Source organism: Trachymyrmex cornetzi, unplaced genomic scaffold (genome assembly GCF_001594075.2).
Source record: "Trachymyrmex cornetzi isolate Tcor2-1 unplaced genomic scaffold, Tcor1.1 scaffold299, whole genome shotgun sequence".
NCBI lineage: Eukaryota > Metazoa > Arthropoda > Insecta > Hymenoptera > Formicidae > Trachymyrmex > Trachymyrmex cornetzi.
This window is the reverse complement of record NW_017297680.1, coordinates 751438-768424: the sequence shown is the minus strand read 5'-3', so window position 1 is coordinate 768424 and position 16987 is coordinate 751438. Positions and strand designations below refer to the sequence as shown.

The following is a 16987-nucleotide window of genomic DNA, read 5'->3' as shown; positions in this document are numbered from 1 at the left end:
GAGAGAGAGAGAGAGAGAGAGAGAGAGAGAGAGAGAGAAGGCGTTTACGCAGCTAAGTTGCTACTCAACCTGGAAATATAGTATAATAGTCTCCTTCACGTTTGTAAATTAACTTTCCATACTATTGGCTTTTTTAAAAAGAAGTAATATTAATAAAATAAAAAAGAATTAATATCGTCACGATTACTATCACGAAATTACACGTGTCGACCTGCGTTACAATCAATAAGACGTCGTTCATTCAAATTGCGAGAGATTTAACTTGGGTGATTTTGTTACTTACTGTCCGCAATTACTCATCTGCTTACTGTAATTAATCGTTCGTTTAAGTCAGTTGCGCTCGGTTTCTCTTTGCGTACTGAAGGTAAACTCCTCTAAGTAATTTTTATAATTTGTTAAAATATTGGATTGTAAGAAAAATACGATGTAAAAGTGAATAAAAAATTAAAAAGTGTTACTATACAAACCAACTTTTTCTTTTGCCGCATTAAACGTTTATATTTACTTTATTCTCCTCTGTTTAAAAAATAATAATAGATTTTATCTCACAAACTTGAAAGCAAGCTCAGAAAATTTTTTACAATGGATATTGAGTCCAACTTAATTATTGCAGGAATCGATACGGCAATTTATCTAGAGGGCATTTGACGCGATATTGAGAATTGCGCGCTGCATTAAATTATTACACCGCATTAAGTTGTTACACTGCATTAGATTAGACTATGAACGCGACGAATGCAATTTCGCGCCACAGGTCGCATTAAGCGCCCCGAGGTACACCCGCTGCGCTTAATTAACAGAGGCGGCGAAAGAAATTAGCCTGTGCCGCTTATTTATTTGCAAGCTCGCGATTGTGCTTCACGACCGACTTCCTATTTCGGTTCCTCGAGGTTCAGATCGATCGACTGTCCATTTTGCAGCACAGGTATCGCATCCGCGAACTTATTTGATTGATGTTCGACAAGCTTATTTTGGCGTCCCTATATTTATCGGCCATACCGCATCGTGAACTTGCACACGTTACCGCATAACATCCAGTTATGCGGTTACTGCATAAACTTGATATAAGATGCTCCATATTCTCGAAAATATTCTTCGCTAGAAATACTCCGCAGTCTGTTGACATAAATTTATTATATCAACAAAAATTTTTAAAAGCATAAATAGATAAAAAAAGGAGACTTTTTTTCAAAATTAATTTTCTTTAACAATTTAATTTGGCGTTCTAAAATCGAAATTTAAAAAAATTTGTTTATTTATTAAAATTTTACTAAAGATATATTTTTTAGTCTTTAAAAAAATACAATTTGTTTCTCTTTCTAATTTTATGTCTATTTTAAAGCCTTTATTTCAGATGTTACTTTTTATTTAATTGGCTCGTAGCTATTCTTAAATTTATTCTACTTTTTAATTCTTTTGAGCCATTCTTTATTATATATAAAGATATATTTGATTAAAGTTCAGTGAACATGGCAATAGTACCTGCGTAGCTATTTAAAATTTTGAATAAAAAACACTATCACAAAAAATTGTATCAATACATGTTTATGTACGATAAGCGATTCAATACGATTTTATCGTTACTGGTCAAACGACCAGTTTATCAATAAACAGTGAAATACTCGACGACGATTTGCATTTCGCGCAATTGCTTAGCGACGAAATGTCCGACGTTAAAATGTCGCAACGTATTTACGTTTCGCCGAATTCGGACCATGGGCTCGTTCACAATTAAGAGTAATGTCGAGCGATCTCGCTGTTTGTTATCCGGGCAAACGCGTCACCTATCGTCACGTACCGAGCTAAATGTTACACGAAGAATTCCCGGAGCGAGTATTCATCACTATCATACCATACGTGCGTGAAATCAGTGCCATGAGTTTTTGGACGTGCGCGGATCGAAAGTTTGCACGTAAATCCATCGGAAAATCATGTAACGGATTTGCGGGACACGCTTGGCAAATCGGAGCAATTAAAACTCTCTCTTTTCCTGTTTCTCTCTCTCTCTCTCTCTCTCTCTCTCTCTCTCTCTCTCTCTCTCTCCTGTTATGGCCAGAAGGGATTCATAAATCAATTCTCGCGATACAACGCGTGGTTATGCTTAGGGGAGAAACCGTGATTCAATTCGGCGCATAATTGTTCGCCCGAAATTGCCGAGAGTCCGCGCGTTCGAATTAACACGCGCCGAAGTGCCTCGTTGTATCGTGCGTTTCGTTTTGATAATTCGTCCCGCACTTTCTGGCTCGTCCATGTTTTACGGCATAACCAATAATGTGCGTCACAATTACCAATTATTCGTAATCACTGCGCAATTATTATTATCGCGATCGTATCCGGATTTGCGTTTGACAAAAGCGTTCTCCAATTAATTCGCACGAATTTGATGAATAATTAAAATATCAAAGTTTAACTCCTTGAAGAATTTATCTATCCGTTACAGATCGGTTCAATATTATATATTTGAAAATACTAGAAAACCGTTATCTTACTTCAAAAGAGACACGACCCAAAAAATTAAGTTCTTTAGTCAGAAAAGAAAAAAAATTATTTTTCAACTTAACAGAAAATTATTGATTAATCAAATAATTTCAGCAAAAGAATATATATATATATTCTTATAGAAATATAATAAAATGTCAGTTTCGTCATTATCGTTTCACAATCCTTAAAAAAAACCACCCTTTTTGAATTGTGACGATTTTGATATTCTACAAAAGTATAACAAATTCGGAATATTCATAAAAAATGACATAACTCGAAATATCACCGATAGTTTATATTTATCCCGATATCAGCTAAAATAACTAAATTTAAAATAAAACAAAAAGATTCTCCTTTTATTTACAAAAATGACGCAATTTCAAATATTGTAATTTAAAATCTTGTAAAAGATATAATCTCTTTAAAGCCTTAAGAAACTTTAAGAACGACACAAGTAGCATTGAGGAACTTCGAAAAAGAAACGCCTAAAATCACGTTATTGTAAAAGTAGCATCTTGTAGAAAAGAGTTAATGTGTAAAATAGAATTCTTTTTCTTCGGTTACGATGTCAAATTTATTCGATTTTTATTCCAGGACGTCGATATGTCTGACTTACGGACCTTACGGTTATCCTACCGCCAAACACTCTGTGTATTCCCCTTTCTCATATAAAAGTGTCGTTTCGGTGCTGCTGGGATCTTTGGTGTGCACAAGCGTGGCTCGAGCACATATATTTCCCAAGCGGCGCTCGAGATAAAGAGTCGACCAAAGATCCGCCGAGGAAACGGCCAGTTTATCTCGTGCCATCATCTTAATTTTCTGTTACAACGTACATAATATTGTCACCCAACATTCTGCCCATCAATATCGCTTACGTAATCTTTATTACTAAGGGTACGGACTATCTTAGAAAGTGTTATCTTTTAACGATGGCAATACAGAATCGTTTGAATCTGTAATAGCAAATCTCATCATGAATACAGATACTCTATCTATATTCCGTATTTGTATGCAAATGAATATTTTCAAATCTATCGCTATATATATAGCGATTTAAAAATATATGTATTTTCACGTAAAACATAAAGTCGTAATAAGATCAAAATAATATCAAGTAAAAGGGAAAATTATTTTAGGGAAAATTGTCATTCGATACACTTTTGATGATCTTATGATAAATTCTTGACATGACAATGATTTTTACGTGATTTTTTGGATAAAAAATTAATTATTTTAAAATCATCATGTCAAAATTATTATCAAATGTACTGACATCATGATTTTTTCTGAAAACTTCTTTATACGTTCTTAATTTTATTACGACTTTTTTGTATTCTATTTGAATTTCTGTAAAATATATGTATAAAGATATATTATTAAAGCGACAATTTAATAACGTGCTTTAATCATCGTGGTTTAAAATAAATTTCTTAAATACATAAAACATACACAGGTAAAGTTATTTCATCAATTTTTTGCATAAATTTATTACAACAATCTGAATTTACTATTAACTTCCAAAGTGCAGATAATAACACTCAATCTAACATACCTTATTCATCATTATTAAAAAATTACATATTTTTATCTTGTTTGGTATTATGACGTGATTAGTAATTACGTTAACTTTATTAATAGCGACAATGATTATTATGCCATGAAATACGACATGCAGAGTTTTTGCTAAAGTATGTCAGAAGAGACGTAAGTGAATTCAATGAGCTACAGGGTAGCTTGTTTTCCTGAAGGTAGAATTTCATGTCGGTGAGGTTAAGTAGCCGCTGTAAAACGCACTGTAAGCGCTTTGTGACGACACGACGTTTGGCCGAGCTTCGGCCGAAAGAAGAAGTGCTCGGCGCGGTCGCCTGTTAAAACGTAAGCAGCTCATGGAAAGCTGCTTACGATACTTGAAATGAAAGGCAGTCATAGCGACGCTGCCTTTTGAGAGAGAGAGAGAGAGAGAGAGAGAGAGAGAGAGAGAGAGAGAGAGAGAGAGAGAGAAGGGGGAGGCAGAGGTAATGAAAGGGAGAGATAGAAAATGCATCCTTTCTGCTTGCTCGCTAAATGACAATCTGTCAGCATGTTTCATTAGCGTGAAATGCTCACGTAGCTCGCTAATGACGCACTAGCACAAAGGGACCACAATGTAACTGCGAAGTAAGGCGATTGAATTGTGCAAGTGATACAATGCACCACCGTTGTTTCCGCGATCTTCATTTTGAAACAAATCAGAAAAATATTCTTTGTAGCATCATGGTCGATGACGTTCAATTAGACAAATTAGTTCGCGGGAAACCGCGCACGCACGGGTGCATCGCCGCTGTTGTGCTGTCGTTAGTCTGAATCGCAACTGATCGAATCATTATGGTTTACAGTTCACCCGATGGTCCAGGTACCGAACCAGCTGGTCGGAGCTCCGATCGGAACTAACGTCACGTTGGTCTGCCATGTGGAAGCGTCACCTAAGGCCATTAATTATTGGACCCGAGAAACTGGTAATAGAACAGTGCAATCAGCGTAGTTCTTGTCGTTCAATTTACTTGAAAGATAAATGACTTGTCAGTTGTGATTTTGAATTATTCTCTAAAAGATATTTTATAATTGAGAGCATTCACACATTCTGTACAGAGACAGAAAATATTTTTCGTTATCTATAATCAGAAATTATCTCGATTAATGGAAATGATTTATCCAAAGTATGACACTTTATATATTTCTTATTAATTTAGTTTTTAAAATGTATTTCTGCAGATGAAATGATAATCACTAACAGTAAGTACGCGATGTCCGAGGTGAAGACGTCAGTGTACAGCGTGCAGATGCGACTAGTTATCATGAACCTGCAGAAGCACGATCTGGGTGGCTACAAGTGCATCTCAAAAAACTCCATTGGCGACGCTGAGGGGAACATCCGGCTTTACGGTGAGTTTCCGCGGTTAACGCGTCGACAAGGGCGAAAACAGGTCGTAAAGTCTCTCTCTACGCGAGTTGGGGTTTCCGGAAAGTCTCGGGAAACTTCGTCAGACACAAACGACGTCGTACCGTCATAAATTCTCTTACAGAGTTAATGCATTTATTATAAATTTTTTGAAAAAATTAGTAGTCAGTCTGAAGACTGCTTAGATATAAATAGGAAGGACATGCTAAATTCTGTTACTAAGATAGTTGGAATATTTATCAATCTTTAGAAGACGGGGGGTCTATTTTTTTAAATCTTGCAGCTTTACTTCTCAAGTTAAATTTTGTTATAATTTATTATTTCATTGTGCATTCTTTGTCTTAAAATATGGTTGTTTTTCAGTGCCAATATAGTAACTTTTCCGTCTTATAAAGATTAAAGTATTCGAATATTGGAAAAGAAACTAACTCAATAACATTAAAAGGATACTACAATATCGGAAATTCTATTTACGAAACGTAATTTTTCGAAAGTAAATTGAACAGTACGCGCAATATGTTCACGTCCATTTTAAAATATCACTTCTGAAAGTGAAAGCTTTTCTACGGAAACACTGAAACAGCCCTAGATATCAGAGACATGTATTTGATTGCGGAGGACAGTCGTAGTTGCACGTGCTCCAAGACGGCGAGAAAGTACAGCGTATCACTGCGACATCGCCGTTTCCATTACATGCACGATTTAATACGTCGCAATCTCGCAGGAACGATCGACGGCAACGAGCATCTCGTGTATTACGCAATACGATGGTATATTTCTTGTCGCCCGTAACGATACATCACTGTAAAAATAGCGAACGATTAGCTTTACGTGTAGAATTAAAAAACACACGTCTGTTTATGCCTATGCTATTTTCGTTTATTCGTCGCGAATATTGAACGGTTGAGTACAATGAACAATGTAAATCACTCGTTTGTAAAAGATGTAAAATGCTTTATGACTTGAAAGTTCAAGATTTTATTTTTTACATTTTTTTTTTATTATTTCTTCTTCGTACGTAACTTGGCGTGTATTATATAACAAAGAATGGAAGATAGTAATAAAATTAAGCTAAAATGGAAATCTCTGGACAGAAATATTCTACATGCACTTGTATAATATTTCTGACATTAACTCTCGTCGTTTTGGTAATCTCAGGAATTTATCTCGAAGAAACCGCACGGCTGTCACTACAAGTATCGGTATTTGCGAAATTAAGTTTCCTCTCGAGTTTTACTATTTAAGATATCGGAGAGACCGGCGGCCGCGAGACAGATCGGAATTTCTGCAGTTTCTTAGCCACGTCTCCGTCGTAACCGTAAGTTATTTCATGACGCAGATAATACTGTACTCTTCTGATAATATTTATGGAATTCGCTTCTATTGTGTGTCTGCGAAATACCACCACCAACCACCGGCTATGAAATACCTAAGCCAGTAATCTTCAAAATGTCTTTGCGATATCAGTTAAAACATGATTACAATCCGCACTGTTTCTCTCCGACAATATCTCCTTTTAACATTCTTAGCGTTTAAATGTTCTGCAGTAATAAGTTTACACACACATTCTACGTTATGTAGCAACGTTATGTAATACATCACAGAATATCTAAGATTTTTTAAAAAAACAATAGTAATTAAAAGTAAGTTGTAATTTAAAATCATTAAAGATTTGCGTTTTCTTGAGAGAAAATAATCTCTAAATTGGACTTGCAGGTGCAATTGTAAAACTTTTTTATAGTGTGATAAAAAGTTTCGTTAATATTGTTTCTATTTTCTCTTTAAAATTTAGGACAAATAACATTAAAATTTTATTACACTTGATAAGAAGTAAAAAATATGCGTGATTAGAGCTAAAATTTTGGATAGCGCGGTGATATCTCACGTTGTACATGCGACGGATGACTCTACGACCGCAATAAGTCTTCATGAGCGGTACCTCATAATTTTCCACTCTGATTGAACGTTACGATCCGTTTACCGCATGTACGTAGACCCCTTTTACTGTCGAAAAACGAATGAAAAAAGGCACATTTTTCCGTGGCTCGACGACGGTCCTCTCGTCGGTGTGTCATCAGCCGTAAATGCGCCCATAACTTCCCGCTTATTTTTCTCGAAGCGCATCCTTATTTTTTCACAGTTTATTTACCGGATTCCGCGTCACATAATTTTCCGCTTTATAGCGCTGGAGAAAATTCAGCGAAGCTGCGAATTACCCTGCGTTCCTGGCACGAAATAACGATCAAGCATAATCAATCCATTTTACACGTTGGAATTTTCTGTAATTTTTGATCATGATACGTACAACATATTAACGCTCTAGGCTAACACAAGTTATGCATGAGGCAACAAATTTAGGGGGGCGATGTTCTTGAAAAAAATTCTAAAAAATCGCCAGTTTCTGCCAGATTGAGAAAATTATCCATCGAAGGCAATAACTAACAGAATTTAGATTTAACTCTAAATAAAGATTAATAAGAATTAAAATTTAGATTATATATATATATTGTATAAGTTATATTTGAGGCTTGAGTGAGGTTGGCAACAATTTAATTACATATAGGAATGGCATGAATCGTAATCTGACTCTGGGTGAATAATAAAATACTGAACTCTGAAGCAAATGTAATTTCAAGTGCAACTTTTGAAATTATCTGACCAAAACAAAGCAGCATTTTTTAATGATTTCTAAAATAATTCGCGAGTTCTTATAAAATTAAGTTAAGAGTAATTTTATTTTCTAGAATAGCGACAGTTCAATTTTATAGGAATATTAAGCAAAATAATATTTTTGTAATATATGGCTCAACGATTCTAGATACCGTTATTCTCACATACGTCGCAGATTATATATGACAAGAGAAAATTGATATGATGTACTTAATAAATGTAACAAATCGATTCATTATACTCACTCCAACGCTTTTAAATAAACGAAATAGATATTGATCAAATTCCGAGTGACCGTAATAATATTATAATAAAGCATAGTACGTACTCACAGAATTATTTCTGTTTTTGGCATTAATTTTGCTTATTCACAAAGGACGCGATGTGTAATGCTCATATTCATGTGTTATTCATACGCTTTACTATTTTATGATCTTCTTTTATAAATAATTCAGTGCGCGACTGTAATTTTTACTTTTTAATATTTTTTATAACATATTGCAATATTTCATACATTTCCTGTTCAAAACGAGGCAGAATGAATAATGTCGGTATTTCTTCTTATGAAATTAGCATCTTTATGGAATGTAGCTTTTATAATCCGCTTAAAAATTGGCAATAAAAATTATTATATTATTGCATTATGTCGCGAGTTCCACATCCGCGTTATCGCAGCGAAAATTCTACACGTCGTCGCGCGATTGGAGCTAAATTCCGGGCAAGTTATTGATGAGAAGCGTGCATAAAATTGCAGATTTACATGCAACGATGCGATCAGCATCTACATCCCCGCGCGCATGTCAAAATACCTCAACACAAGTCACAAGAGTATAAAGAAGAGTAAAACATGCAACAGAATTTACTACTACTAGAATCTCGAGAAATAACAATATAGCATACAATAATTCAATAACTGTCAAAAGTTTTCGGCCAACGTATATAATTTTACGATAATTTTTATGAATCTGTTTTTCAATTTTATAAGAGAGTTAATAAAATTCTTATTATAATAAAAAACAATTCTATCAAAAATATTTGCTCATGTATGTAAAAACAATCGTAAAGAAGAATCAAGGCAAAAAAACGAACAATAAATACAATTTCTTGGGTATTGCTTTAATTTATAAAACTATATATTTATCATTAAAAAAATAACGTTTCGACACACATTGTCTTTATCAGCTGCAATGTTTTAATATTAAAAGTTTGATTCTATATATTTGTCTAAGATTTCTATTTATAGAATATGAATTGTTAAGACTGCTTTGTACGTAACGTGTAATAATAACAAGGCTATAATATAGTGGTACCTATATATATTTATGTAATTTTTTTTAATACACAGAAAATTTTTTTATTTATAAAAACATTCTTGTTATAATTAAGAACACAATATTTAAAAAACTAAAATATATTAAGTATACTTGTATACTAGATCTTTATTTATAAATATTCTTTATCCGAGCAATACAAGAAAATTATTCAATGGCCGCGAACTTTTGGCCACCATTTGGCATGTAAAATTTTTCCGTCGCTACTTTTCAATATAAAAAGAATTTACCAGTCCTCAGTTTATCTCTTTATCAAAACACGAATAGAATGACGTAACAAGCTGGACAAAACCGGGCTTGATATCTATGAGTTAACCACCCCCCGCCGGCTTCCGAGCGCGCGTGCAATCCTAATGACGGCAATTTTATCGTGCTGTCGTGTAAAGAGCGAGTGTACACGCGGAGGAAGCGCGCGATGCTATCCCGGCGTGCTCGAACTTCTCGTTGAAGTCACGCGATCAGATAAACTCGAAGGATTAACAGTTAAACCGCCGGTGTAAACGGGGCGCGAAGAGTCAAGAGTGAAAAGAGCGTGCGCTGTCTACGCCGTCCGGGGAGGGTGGTTCGGTACTCGGTAGATTTAAAGGCGCCGTGCAGGGCGAGGACCGGTAAGCTATGGAACGTACGAGGACAGTGGCGGCATGTTGGCGCATCATGTCGAGAGCCGAAAGTCCGCGAAACAATATCCGAGCTTTCCATCCACCTTCCTCGTCCCGTCTGGCCATACCGGTTTTTCGTATCCTCTTTTCCGCCGTTCTTCCAGGGGATGTTCTTGTCACAGATTGCGCACGGTTGGGATTATGGATTTACCTTGATAAATGAGGACTCGATATCAGAGGCGTAACTCTGGGATGAAGATCGCGTTGCTTTAAATTATAAGTCTGCGGGTTTGATTTCTCTTGAGATATTATATTATACAGGAGTATCTCTCTCTTCTCGATACTTGAAACTCTCTTATCATATCCCGTGGTACAGTTTAAAGGATGAGTCGCCTATATTAAATGATCGGTATTACTTACATTGTAAAAATTGGATTTCTAATCATTTGAAATATATTAGACGTGCGTAACTCGTAGTCTTCCCGATTTTAATTTATCACTTCTTCACGGTTTCAACTTATTACAAAAGGAGAATAAAGATAACTATTTTTTTAATAAAAAAAAAGGAAGCACACACAACAGTACTTAAAAAAATATATTATCGCTAATGTAAGTAATTTCAAAAGCTGTTCGAAATTTCTTCGCTTGCGTATCCAATAATATGTAGTTTCTTCTAAATCAGACGGTACGAGTTGGCCACCGTCAAAAAATCGCTACAAAACAATAGGAAAGATCGTCAGGGCATCACGTCTCCGGTTAAAAGACCGTGAAACAATATCTAATCTGACCGCCAGCCCGCCGTTATCTCTTTTCTTGCTCCCCATCATCCCAGCCCCACGTACTTCTGTGTCTCGTATTAGTTATCGTTTATATCAGCCGACCAGACAAAACGCGCCGTCCGGAATTGGGTGAGCCATCTGTTGCCAGACATGATCGATAAAAGTCTGCCAAGTGTTATCAGTGCTAAACTGCTATTTAGACGAGCTGCCGCACCCTCTCTTCCACTTCTACTTCTTCTTATAGTTCTTCTAACCACCGGCACCGGTCTACCGCAACCTGTCTCTTCGTTCACAGCAGCTGTATACGGGGTGTCGCGGACTTACCGAGATAAATTTTATTCCCGAAGGAATTGTTTGACCGCGCTGCGGAGTCGATTGTCATCCCCGAACAAAAAAATCTCAGACAAATGTAATTGCGAAAATGTTTTATATATCGTGAAAAAAAGTTTTTGCACGTTCAAAATCGCGGAATTTTCCACGCGGAGGCAAAGGTGAAATTTTTGCGCAGTGAATTTACGTCATATTCGGATTAAATTCATTAGCAATATTGCTGAGTGGAGTTGACCGAGCAAAAGGAAAATTAGGATGGAAACTGCGCCTCGCTGCACGGTTTGAGCGTAATGAGTAAGTAGCAAAATGGCTAGTAGAGAGCACATCTAATTCAATATCATTGAAACACGATCTTGTCAATTAACTCTGTGATTTCGGTATTTAGTAGCTTCGTCGAAGCTATATAATCAATATAGGAGTTAGACATTCTAACGTTACACGAATCCGATTACGTTAATATAATTCTGTTCACATATACGAAACAAGACATTTCAACGTTTAATATTTCATCAAATCTCACCAATTATTTCGGCCGATTTGAACCGATTTTCAAATGTATATCTCTCTCTTTTTATAAAATATAATTTAAAAATCTCTATTTAGGAAGATCTACTTAATAAAATCAGTAACTACGAAGTTCTCAATAATGCTTAATATAGATAGAATTTAATCATGTGAGGATTATGTTAGAGATGTAGTACGTTAAATTAGTATGAGACATTAACGTCAATTATTTCCTAGAGCAAACCATACCGATTGATCTCCTAACATACGAGAGATAATAGTGTCTCATATCGTTGCATCGCTTCTCCCCTCCCCCACAACATCATGTTTCCCGCTATCACGTATCGACTTGCTCATCATTCGCTCGTTGAATTTCAATGGAACGTGCCACGGATATTAAGCACCGCTGAAAAATACGCCAGAGATGTCAAAGACAAGGATATATTCAGGGGAAATTCATGTGATAAATATTTAAAAAATATACGCACATATCTCACAGCTAAAAAAGAATTTCTGGAGATAAAATGAAAAAAAAAAGAGAGAGAACCGAGTCGATTCGTTTTCTATTGCGCGCAACAATAGCATTGCACGAAATTCCAAAAAAGGATTCTCACTTCACTTTTATTCGCCTCGCGTGTGTCGAATGACATTGAGTGTAAAAACATCGTGCGATACCCTCCATCGAGCTTCTACACATGCGGAAAAAAATGATATCTACTCACACCGGATCGCGCCGACTACTGGCTGACCACAGTTGAAATAATGTTTCGACGGTCGTGCCTTGAATTCGATAGCAATGAAGAAACTGCAAGCTTGGCGCTCTCATTGCACGTGCGTAACAGAAGTATCGACAACTCTAACGTTCTTCACATCGACTCGACAACTTGTAAAAGGATCGCGTTTAATCCTCGCTTTTATTTAACTCTTTTCGTCTTTTTCTCTAAGTACAGCAATTTGTTCAAGACAGACTTAAAAACAAAAATGAGAGAGATAAAGAGAGATTTAGAAAAATATCAAATATGGTTTAAGTTTCGAACTTTTTAAATAATTGGAAGAATTTCTAGAGAATACAATATATTTTAAATTATAATATACAGATTAGCTAAAAAAAAAGTAATTCTTTCCCTTTTGCGATAAATTTAATTTTTTGGATTGTGTTTTTGAAATAAGGGAACGATGTTATCCAGAAAAATATATTGATTAAAAACTCTTCCCTTCTCATTACATTACAGACATGGAGCTACCTAAACATTCCAAAAAGGGCAGTGACCGGCGATCAGAGGATGACGCGGGCGACTCGATTGGTGATCGCGATCACAGATTGAACCACGCGCATCAAGGATCCCTGAGGGAAACAGGATCGACTCTGGAACCAGCCTTCGACGCGGACGACAATTCGGCGTCTACAACGTCGAGAGACAACGCGCCGCCGGCGACGATCGGCATCGTCCTGATCATGCTGCACCACTTGGTCGCTTCGACGTAAGATAGACGTAACCTATTTGCCCTTAAACGCAAACTACGTTTACCACGAGCTCGATTCGCTAACCTAAGGAAACTCCGAGATAGCGGCAGAGTAGCTCCGTCGCCTCGCGTTCTCGGCAATCTACGACATTATTATTGCCGAATCTCATCGATATCATGTCAACCCTGACGTTAAAAATTAATTATAATATTTTAAACGGAAACGATTACTGTGCTGAATGATACATTCGTAAATATAACAAGACTCATTAAATCGTTAAACAAAATTCTTCTGCAGAAATCGAAAGGTAAATTGACACGGACATCTCGACTATTGTTTTAATCCTTTACGTGATAACGTTTTATGGGTCCAATTTTTTTTTAATGAAAACACAATTATTTTACTCATGACAAATGACAGATTAAAATTACCTATATATATATATATATTATACATGGATTCGGAATCTCCATCAACGTCAACTCTACGCGGTAATTAAATATTGTCGGCTCGCATTTCAGTGATGAAAAAAAGTGCATTTCATGAAATTTAAATATGATATGCGAGAACGAATGTTAATAATAATATTCACATTCACATAAAAATAACGGAAACTTGGGAAGCTCAAAAAGCACCGAATTAACAAGCAACATGTTAAATTAAATAATGCAATGCATATCACGTGAATGGAACAAGCCGACTACTAGCGCACGACAGTGTAATATGGATGACTCTTTTATATTTAAAGGAGATATTTTTAGTAAAACGTTGATTTTGCTGTTTTAACTTATCTTCGCGTGTTATTTATGTATAAGATATACTGTGAAGTTTATTACATTCTACTCTTTTGTTGGCAGTATATAATTTATAGTTAAATAACTGAAAATAAATTCGTTCCTCTTCACGTGAAATTATAATTTATCGATTATGAATATCATTATAACCTATTGTAATTTATTTGTAACTCATTAGTAAATTAACCTCTTACACCTCAAAATAACTGATGATCAGAAATATGTCCCAAAAAAATTGTTTCCATTATTATTTGCATTATGAAGACCGAAATTATTTGCATTACAAAAACGGCGATTTCTTTTATATACAAGCCGTCCATATTTCGTATGGCATCGATCCAACAACGTGGCCGCTCTTCCGCTTAATGCTCGTGTAAATTAACAGCCAAGTGAATATCGACGAAACGTTAACGGCAGACTGAAGATCGTGAAATTTTGTTCGCGTCGTCATCGCAAGTTACGGTCGCGATCCGTCTACGGATTAACGAGGTATCTCGTTAGCTAGCCGCGTCTCCACACCACCAGTGACATAATTATTAAATCGCAATTTTTTTTAACTCGCGTTCGAAATGTCAGATCATGAGTGAGGCGGTTATATACGAAATTCATTACACAAATGTCGTTCACGTCGAGTGGTCACCGATACCGGAGAGGAAGCGCTCCCGAGAATGACTGCTGTGAGAAATCGCGTGTGTTTAATTAACGCGTGAATTTCCATCGAGCAAATTTCACATTAGACGCGATCAAGTGGAACGAGCTGCCATGCCGTAAGCATCAACGTCTGATCCAGCGCCGATTTTACACGATCGAAAAGCATAGTGTTGGGCCTTTCGTTCGTGTGCGTGAATTCGCAATGCGTACACCTCATATATCCCAAGAAATACAATTTTGTATCGCGTACACTCCTCGAATTTCTAAACAGGCACTAGGCAAAGAAACATTCTTGAGAAATTTTACATTGCATTAGTCAACGTTCACAATTTCGACCGCTTTAAGGATATATCGGATATATATTTGCAGGTGTCTCTGCCAAAAAGTGACTTGAATTGGATATTTATACTTTCCATCTAAAAATGAATATTACAAATACGATGTAGAAAAATCTATAATTTTTTAAATAATTTTTTTCATTTTTTCTTTTAAAAATACATGTAATATATCCTTAAAGATGCCAAGACACTTTTTTTTATTATAAAAAAAATCATTATCCTTTATACTTTATGCAGCTATAATCTCAGTTATATTCCATATTTTTCTATGGAAAAAACATTAGCATGTATGACAAGGCGGTAATTGAAATTTTTCTCATTAACATATTCACGTGCGAACAATTGGACGGAAATATTTTTATCGGCAATTTCGTTATTAAATTTCTATGTCAATCGAACCGTATGACAGAGACGCTTCTCTTTTCGACATCTCGACATTACTCAGACAACTACGTCGTTTTTAATTTCTTCAACATGCAACACGGATGTTTCGTATAATTTTATTCTCGGTTTATAGTCCGTTCTAAAGATATAACATACTATTACATTTAAATCAGTCGAGAATATCCTATTAAGCAAGAAAAGACTTTCCATTCCTATACAATGAAAAGAATTTCACAAGAAGTCGATGAAAAAATACTGGTATATGCTTTGAGCAAAAAGTAGGGAATAGGATTTTCTAGATAAAACGATGCTTTGTAAATAACTAATTGCCGAACTGCCTGATCATCAGAATTCAAATCTTGGATTATAATGGATGTTCGATCAATATCACGAGAATCTTCGCATATCAAGAAATGGGAGTGCGAAATAATAGTAAGTAGAATTGCTACCATCTTATCGATGTTAAAACCAAATATTGTTGAAAACGATCTCATTTTTGCAAAAATGACGAACTATTTATATAAAAAAAAACTTTTACGAAAAAAATCATGCTTCCACTTTTCTTTTTGAGCTAAATTTTTTATATTAATGTTAGTATTCCTTTTACAAATAATACTTATGTGGTTTACATGCATCTATGCAGATTTTCGGAAAATTTGAGGTCCGCCGAAAATGTGACGGCTCGGTAAACGATTTTTTATACGTAATTTCGGCCCAGTTACAACGAGGCGCGCAGACGAAAACGAAAGTGAGAGATAATTACTCGTCCCGATTAGGAAAACGTGCCAAATGTTCGCCTTCATTATTTTTCTCTTTTTTTTAGAAAATTTATAATGTTATTTAAAACGGCTCATTATAAATATCGGTATTTCAAGGGTCCACATCGCTTTTCTCCCGAGTCTAATCTTAGATATCCATGTTGTTACCTCCATTCAGGCGGCTTTTCTATAAATGGCACCAAGTGTCGATTGTGCTCCTTTTAAGTTGGCGACATTTACGGAGTAAATCTCTGACGTCTTGGAAATGTTCATATGTGAAAACAACTAACCGACGGAAGAACGATCAATCCATCTTTTTGTATAAATGTATATATACTTTCGAATTAACATTTATTAATCCGATATTATTAATAGTTAAATCTCAAGTCCTGTAACCCTGATTTGTTAAGTAGATTAAGATCCTATAACTTTACTGTAAATTACAGCACAAAAAGCTATTACATTTCCTAGGGAGAACTTTAGAATCTTATTTCTCAGTTTTGACATAAAGGCACTCAGGTCCTTTTACATAAAAGTCGTCCATTTAATGGGACAATGAATAACGTCGGTAGACAAAGGATACGAAGCTTTATAACGACAACACTTTTACTACCGCTCATTGTCGACGGCGTTGTCAATTACGTTATTCGACAGTCGCGTTGTGGAATGGACGATTAACGCGTATGGAGGTTAAATATTTTATACTTGTGAAATACGAAGAATAGTGCACGGTCTGCGAGTACGAACACCGTTTTCACAGAGGTATAATACCGTATAACAAGGTAAAATAACTCGTTTCTGGTCCCTTCTTCACGTGACATTAAATTAAACATTATATTTGTCATTGCATAATTTAATAATAAATATGATTATAAAAAGTTTGCAGTATCATTATAATAAGAATTAATAATTTGCTTTGTTCTAATGGCACGTTTCGTATATAGATTCTCTTCTTTTCTACTATA

The 16987-nt window shown here is 35.5% G+C and overlaps 1 protein-coding gene across 2 annotated transcripts in view; it reads left to right on the top strand.

Annotated features, from left to right (window-relative positions):
• LOC108762381 (lachesin) overlaps positions 1-13459 on the top strand; it is a 143148-nt gene extending 129689 nt beyond the window's left edge. The window contains exons 7-9 of one of the 2 annotated variants that reach the window (XM_018509352.1): positions 4857-4976; positions 5233-5403; positions 12865-13459. In XM_018509352.1, the coding sequence (XP_018364854.1) occupies positions 4857-4976; positions 5233-5403; positions 12865-13118 (545 nt within the window). In that variant the 3' untranslated portion in view covers positions 13119-13459. The remainder of the gene's footprint in view (positions 1-4856; positions 4977-5232; positions 5404-12864) is intronic. The other variant, XM_018509353.1, reaches the window with a different exon arrangement.
• Positions 13460-16987: the final 3528 nt, after the last annotated feature.